The sequence below is a fragment of the Columba livia genome, chromosome 23 (genome assembly GCF_036013475.1).
Source record: "Columba livia isolate bColLiv1 breed racing homer chromosome 23, bColLiv1.pat.W.v2, whole genome shotgun sequence".
NCBI classification, from domain to species: domain Eukaryota; kingdom Metazoa; phylum Chordata; class Aves; order Columbiformes; family Columbidae; genus Columba; species Columba livia.
Window position 1 is genome coordinate 6,168,816 of NC_088624.1, and position 8,071 is coordinate 6,176,886.

General features: G+C 44.7%; 1 protein-coding gene across 1 annotated transcript; it reads right to left on the bottom strand.

The window, feature by feature from the left end:
* Positions 1-4,784: 4,784 nt before the first annotated feature.
* LOC102084162 (olfactory receptor 10A7) lies at positions 4,785-5,893 on the bottom strand. Its single transcript, XM_005505140.3, has one exon. The coding sequence runs from the start codon at positions 5,776-5,778 to the stop codon at positions 4,828-4,830; it is 951 nt and encodes a 316-aa protein (XP_005505197.2). The 5' UTR covers positions 5,779-5,893; the 3' UTR covers positions 4,785-4,827.
* Between the last annotated feature and the right edge of the window lie 2,178 nt (positions 5,894-8,071).

Sequence of the window (8,071 nt, forward strand, 5' to 3'; positions counted from 1 at the left end):
AGTTTCGGTGTGTCACGTGCAAGATTGTTCATAAGATATTTTCTGATATAGATGGTGAGCTCTTTATTTCAAAAAATCTTCTACACTTCTGGATGTAAACTGTGTTCAGTGCTTGAAAGGGTGAATGAATGAATTCCATCCTGGGCTCCCTACTGAACTGAACCACCGTTTTCCACTCAGCAGGAAAACCCATTACTGCAGATAGGCAGTATGGACACCACACTGAGCATATTTCCATCCATGCCCCGGCAGTTCCTGCATTTTAAAACATCCATTCACAGTGTCCCTCATACCCTGCAGCACACGCCCTCCCAGATGTACTGCAGGGAAAAAATAAAAAAGACCAAAGAAAAGTAGATGCTCTGGTACTTTGCAACATGACTGTGTCTTAGTTTTAACCTCTTTAAACTGGACATTTCCATCAAGAGCGAACACCATTTTATCTCATCATCATTAGTGGTCCAGAGAAGACCTTCGGCAGTGTGTGATGCACAGCTCCTCCAGAGGCATGTTCAGTCAAATGAGAGAATCCTCTCACCTGGGGGAAAAAAAAGCTCTCCAGAAAGCCCATGTCCCAGTACGCTGCTCTCTCCTCCGCCTCTCATTGACTGTTAAGGGGTCTCACCACATCATGTTTGGATGCCCACACTGCAGGTGCCTAAGAACAAGGGATGGGTGAGCTTCACGAACACAGCTGTGCCAAGGAAATTTATCTGGTCTGTCTTCTCCTCGCTTGGATTTTATCTAACCCTAACAGATTGTATTTAATTCTAATAAACAGAGTGGACTTTTTGAACAGCTGCAGTGATATTCTTCTCAATGGCAGTATTTTATTCAGTATGTGGTCATTCCAAAGCCCAAACTTTTGCGAGGTGTTTTATAATTTCCTCAACTGACCTTGTTGGGAGAATCACAATCTAGCTCAATAGAAAGTTACACAGTTTAGCGTTCTCCCAGAGGTGTTTCATATTCCCATGTGAATGTGGACCAGTTTATAGCATAGATACAGCTGAGCAGCAGGACTGGAGGGAACAGAATGTGTTTTCTCTGTAACTGTACTTAGAAAGAAGACAATAGGTGGCCATTAGTATTTGTGAAAAACCTTTCAGTTTTAAGGGTGGGGAGAAGAAAGAAACTATAAATGTATTTAGCATTATGGATGCTGGTGTAAATGCATCTCCTGTGTATTAGGGAGAGATTCCCACCATGTAGGTTTAGGTGCCTGCTGTGTAGGTATCTATCTGCAAGCAAGCTAGGTTTCTTGGTTTCCACTGTAGGCAGAGGAGATCTGACTGATAACTCAGTGAAATCTAGAGGACTATCTGGCTCACCCTGTGGTAAGTACTCAGTTCTTGAGCTGTCCATGAGTCCATGGAACCTCACACAATTAGCTGCTGTGTTGAAACTTCCATGAGAAGACATCCACAGGGAGGGCAACTAGCTGGTGTCCTTTCACAGGTGACAGAGGCTTGTGCAGCAGCCAAAGGCAACAGTGTCTCACCCCGAAGCAGGCAGCAACTTTTGGCCTAGGGATCATGCCCTACCATTGCTAGGTTCTCTTCATCATGGAGACAGAAGATCAGGAGATCAGCAGGGCTGTAGGCAGGTGCACTACAGATTTTAACTTCACACATGAGGAGTCTGAGCTTGATCTTACACCATAGTAGAACAATGCTCTTTTGACTTCTCGTTATAGAAGGATTCAGTACACCAGGAGAGGAACAGACTGTGGCTGGCTGCCAGGTGCCCACCAAGCTGCTCTGTCATTCCATTTCCTCAGCAGAATGTGTGCGGGGGGGAGAAAATAAAGACAGGGATACCCCTCACTAGACCATGATGATGCCATCGTGGGCAAAATGGACTCATCTTGGGAAAATTAATTTAATTTATTGCCAATTAATATCAGAGTAGTACACTGAGAACTGAAAACAAAACTAGAAACACCTTCCCACCATCTCTCTTCTTCCTAGGCTCAACTTCACTCCTGACTCTCCTGCCTTCTCCCTCCTAAGAGGCCAAGGTGAGGCGGGGTTGGGGGAATGGGGCTTGCAGTCAGTTCACAACCTGTTTGCTCTGCCTCTTATTCCTCCTCATGTTCTTGCCCTGCTTCAGCATGGGGTCCTTCGCACAGGATACACTCCATTAACTTCTCCAATGTGGGTCCGTCCCATGGGCTGCAGTTCTTTAAGAACTGCTCCACCATGGCTCCTTTCCACAGGGCGCGGCCCACCAGGAACAGACTGCTCCAGCATTGGGCCACAACAGTTCCTGCCAGAAGCCTGCTCCTTCATGGGCTCTCCATAGGCTGCAGCTTCCATCAGGGCATGTCCATCTGCTCCGGCACAGGGTCCTCAGTGGGCTGTGGTGTGGTTGTCTGTACCACTGTGGTCCTCCATAGGCTGCAGAAGGACAACCTGCTTCACCATGGTCTTCTCCATGGGCTGCAGGGGACTCTCTGCACTGGCATCTGGAGCACTTCCTCCCTGTCCTTCTTCACTGACCTGTGTGTCTGAAGGGCTGTTTCTTTCACAGTTTCCCACTCCTGTCTCACAGGTGCTGCACAGCATAAATACGTCATCACAGAGGTACCGCCAGCATCGCTGATCTGTCTTGGAGCCTCAGCTCAGCCTGACGTGGGAGCAGCTCCTGGTCTCTTCTCACTGAGGATGCCTCCACAGCTCCCCCACCCCTCCCACCCTCAACCCTTGCCACGTAAAACCAACACAAATACAGTGTGGGATTTTGTAGATCTTAAATAGTGTAATGCAACCTTATCTCAACAGAAACCTGCACTCATAGCAGGTCAGTAAACTATGTCCATGGAGAAGAACACTATGGATTCCTTCTTCCCTTTGCAAAGTCTTATTTACAATAAACAGATAACTGAAGACTGTCACATTTGCAAAACCAAACCATGGCGACAGACTTTATTCTCCATGGCACCTGGAGTATCTTCATGCTGGGTGAAGTATCAGTGGAAAGGGGTGTAACTTTTCTATATGCCATGAGTTGTAACTGCAGGCCACATGATTTTATCTGCCAGCACTAGCTTCAGGCAATTGCCAAGAGGACTTCAGTTCAGCCCTAGTGGGTACAGCTGCATTAAAACAGAGCTCAGATTTCTTAAGGTATATATTGATTTCTGACAGCAGATAGCTTACGCTAGTGGAGATGAAACCCAAGAGAGGGTTTTCTTGGTTTTTTGGTCTTTATTATTTCCCCCTCTGCATGTGTGTATAAACAGGTCACTAAACTACATATGTGGATGTACACTCGTTGAGGTATTTTAGGGTTTTTGTGGGGTTTTTTGTTTGTTTTTGTTTGTTTGTTTGTTTGTTTCCTAATTTTCCTCAGCCCTGAATCACAAATTCTGCTCCCAGTCATCCTTGGAAACCAAAATGATAAATCTGTAGCCTGACTAGGGCAACAAAGATGCTGAAGGGAGTGGAGCATCTCCCGTGTGAGGAAAGGCTGAGGGAGCTGGGGCTCTGGAGCTGGAGCTGGACAAGAGGAGACTGAGGGGTGACTCACTCATGGGGATCAATATGGAAAGGGGAAGTGTCAGGAGGATGGAGCCAGGCTCTTCTGGGTGACAACCAGTGACAGGACAAGGGGCAATGGATTCAAACTGGAACACAGGAGGTTCCACTTAAATTTGAGAAGCAACTTGTTGCTGGTGAGGGTGGCAGAGCCTGGCCCAGGCTGCCCAGGGAGGTTGTGGAGTCTCCTTCTGTGCAGACATTCCAACCCGCCTGGACACCTTCCTGTGTAACCTCATCTGGGTGTTCCTGCTCCATGGGGGGATTGCACTGGATGAGCTTTCCAGGTCCCTTCCAACCCCTGACATTCTGGGATTCTGTGACTACAGGGCTGGAAGCTTCCCCTGTGCTGCACTCAAGAAGAACCAGAACACAGGAGCTACCTGTGAAATCGGGCCAGGTGCTCAGATAACCAGGTGAAGTGGCACGGAGTGATACCACAATTTCACATGGTCACTTATGTATTCAGAACTTTCCTTTGCCATACACAAGACTAGTTTCAGTTTCCTTCTTTCTCAGAGAAAGCTACTACTGTTTTTCTCCGCCTTCACAAATGAATACTCCAAGGTTGTAGCATAACTTTTCCCTGTGTGCTTGTGGATCTCAGCTGCTCCTCTCGGAACTGGCCTGTTATCATGCCTGGATGAATTTCTCCAGCTGAGAGATGCAGAATGCTAATTATCCCATGACTTAGACTCCAAGATGCTTGTGGACACTGTACTATATGAGAAGTTTAGTTCTTGCTGGAAACAAGGTAGGAGCATCGGTTTCTCCTTCCCTTGTTTTCCCCTCGCCCTCAATTAAAAAAAAATTCCTAAGTAAGTGATTTCTTTATCACTTTCATTCGATTCCTTTTCTGCTGTAAGGAATGGAAATCGTATAACAAGGAAAAAAATTCAAAGTAACCCACCACACTATTACTTTGTGTATGCTTATCCTGAAAAGTTCACCGTAAAGGAATATTTCTTGAGTGAGAGAGGCAGTTGAACACCTGCAATGAAAGTGAGAACTTCAAGCCTGAATAACTGAATAAAATATGTGAAGTGGGTTGGTTTCTTTCTGCTCTGTTTTGGAAGAAATGTCTGGTATACACTTCATACTCTTAAGGAAAAAATAGAAATGGAAATTCTAAATAATTTCCTTCTGAAGCCAAAAATAAGGACAAAATATTCTTAAGTATAAAATATCTCTTTGCTTCTGTTTTTTTCCAGTAAGCTAGTAAACCTTACACATCCACCAAAAATGGAAACAACATTTTTAAACTACACAGTCATGGACAAGAAAAGACTTATTTCTTCATCAGCTCAGCCATCATTCTGGTCAGTATGTCTTTCACATCTTTATTCCTCAGGCTGTAAATCAGGGGGTTTAACATAGGAGTTATGGCTGTGTATAAGAGAGGCAGAAATTTCTTAGCATCTTGAGAGTAACTGGCTTTGGGCCGTAAGTAAATCAAGGTCCCACTGACACAGTACAATGTTACAACAATTAGGTGTGAGGAACAGGTAGAGAAGGTCTTGAGTCTACCCTCTGCAGAAGAAATCTTCAGGATGCTGGAGATGATGCAGGCATAGGATACGAGAATGAGAAAAAACGGTGTGAAGATGACCAGCACTGTGGCTGTGATGATCTGCTTTTCGTATGAAGAGGTGTCAGTGCAGGAGAGCATGATGAGGGGGGGAATGTCACAGAAGAAGTAGCTAATTGTCTTTGGCCCACAAAATGGCAATGTGAACACCCAAGCAGTCTGCACCACAGACACTACACTACCACTGCAGCACGACAGCAGGACCAAGGAAAGACAAACTCTGCGGTTCATGGTGATTGCATATCTAAGGGGGTTGCATATGGCCATGTAACGGTCGTAGGCCATGGCTGCCAAAAGGTACCATTCAGTGGCTGCTAAGAAAATCAGACAGTACAGCTGTGTGGCACAGCCCATGTAGGAGATACTCCTGTCCTCTGACAGGAAGTTTACCAGCATCTTGGGAACAACAGTCGATGCTAGGGAAATATCCAGGGAGGACAGGACCCGGAGGAATAAGTACATGGGCATGTGGAGGGTGTGGTGCACTGTAGCCATGAAGATGAGAAGGTTCCCAATGATGGTGATGGTGTAAATTAAGCAGAATGTGCCAAACAGCAAGTGCTGCAGTTCTGGGTGGTTGGACAATCCACAGAGGACAAATTCAGTCAGCAGGGTGTAGTTTCCTGGTTCTGGTCCTTCTGTTGGCTTCATCTGGGAGGAATCAAATGGACAGACTCTCAGGGGGAATCTTGATCACGGTGCTACAGCCAGCTGTTGAAGTGAGGAGTCTCTTGGGAATACCTGGAGAACCACTGGATTGAAGGGTGCCACTCTAGAGCTGGCTTACCTGAACCAAGGAAGAAGGCAATGGATATGCGTGCTGAAAATGTACAATGTTAGTGCTCGCTATGTGTCATAGTTTGGGGTAGTGACCAAGCATACAACTATGAGGAGCTGGTATTAAAGGGTTGGGTCTGTTATGGGTGTAGGGTTAATTGTGGTCCCCCCAAATGTCAGGTCTGTGGTCCCCACAGGTGCCACAGGCACTTTCTGCACTGAAGGAAATGTGCAGCTGATAACTGAAACAACCTCAGCCCAAAGAAAGCAAAAGCATTTTGCTACCTTGGGGAGCAGCGGGCACGGCTCCTCTTAGAAGCACATGCTTGCACTGTGCCAGGACCTAGTCAGACAGCCTTCCCCAGCTGCCAGTGCGACAGAAAGTCTTCAAAGAGCCCAACGCCAGGGAAAACACACATAAATGGAGCAAACAGAAGCTGGGAGGGGAATACGTAAGCCGACTCCTGTCACTGGAAGAAACCCCAGCTGGCAACTGAAATACCCACAGACCAAAGACAGCAGCACCACACTAAATCAAACTAAAATTCTGTCTATAGATAGGCAAAAGAAGAAGGAACAATTAGAGGGAAAGGTATCTGTGGAGAATGCTGAGAAAGTGTATAGGGTGAAATTCATTATAATCTGCTTCATTAGTCACATTGCCTCATTATCCTGAAGAGTTACTGTGGTGCTGACAGGATATTCATGCAGTGCTGTGCCACCCACAGCACCTTTGTGTTTTCTTACTGCACAGAGTGGGAAACTGATGCACTGAGAGAAGAAATTACCCTGCCACAGAGGAGAAAGTGGTCCTTATTTCTGTGTTCTTCAGACCAGCCACTGGACTACACAAGCAAATCTCAAGGCACAGAATGCATTTTGGCTCCAGAAATGTATCCATACATTGGGATGGGAAGAAGCACCTTTTCCACTGTGCATACATGGACCTGGTCAATAGATCACATCACAGAGAGGACACATCTTCAAAACAAGATCAGTCCATACAATCCTACCACGATTCACTCCCTCATAGTGACTCCATCTGACTTCTCTTTCTGATATAACTTCACTCACACAAGATGCCTTTTTTTTCTGTCGGTTTTCTAACAAGAACATGAAATGGAAAACTGTGGAACTGGGAGTCACAGGTTATTTTAACTTATAAAGACAACAAAAATACTTTAACATTCTCAGGCATTTAAAGGTCTGATGGATTTAAAAGGAATCTTTCTGCTTTTGATTGCTTCCATTAACATAGAAATGAAAGAATACTGTGTTATTTGAAGCTCCAAATAACCTCAATATAACCTTTGCAAAACAGAACAGAGAATGACATTAAATATTCCCTGCAGTTTGTAATGCACCCATTCACACTAGTTAACTTGTTGAATCCATGTAGCCAAAGTAGAATCTACCTCATTCTGCTCTTTGATCCCTTATGAAAGTTTTATACTATTGCTTTGGTCACTAGCTGTTAATTAAAGTCAATAAAACTCACAGCAGTCGTTATTTTACTGATAGATTAGTGTTTTATTCCCTAATGCAGAACCCCTTTCAGAAACAACTCTCACTTTGTGTATTCTTGTTTAGTGGCTATAAGAACCTCTAAGTTTTGGTCTTAGTTCTCTCTTGGATTTGCTCTATGTATTCACAATAGCATTTTGAAGTAGGCGTCCTACCTTCAGCAGTTCTGCCATCCAGTACCTCCAAAACGCATCATGCACATTTCAATAGAAGACTTTCCTTTGTTTTCTTAGATTAGGGACAGTGTTGGGCTGAAGGCTCCTACAGTCAGCTCACACTGCAGATTGTAAATTGTATTTTTAATGCAGATGTTCTCCTGCCACAGCTTGAATAACCTGGGAGATTAGCACATGGTATATTCTATGGAACATAAGGCAAGTTTTCTCCAAAGCACCATAAATGGAATTTACTTGCCCTTCACACAGATATCATAATTCCAGTTGCCAATGTAGCCTCATAGTAGAGAAGATAAAAGGTATTTGTTAAAGTTGTTTTAATTTAGTTGAATTGGATGCAACTGAAAAGGTAGAGATCTCAATGCATCTTTTGTGTGCATGTGTGTGTGTGTGTGTGTGGCAAAGAAGAGAACAACCGAGCTACCTCTGACACATGACTTACTCCAACATTAAGTAGACTTTCTTGA

Bases quoted from the DNA above. Each gene is read 5' to 3' on its own strand.
- LOC102084162 (XM_005505140.3), bottom strand. From the start codon at position 5,778: ATGAAGCCAACAGAAGGACCAGAACCAGGAAACTACACCCTGCTGACT.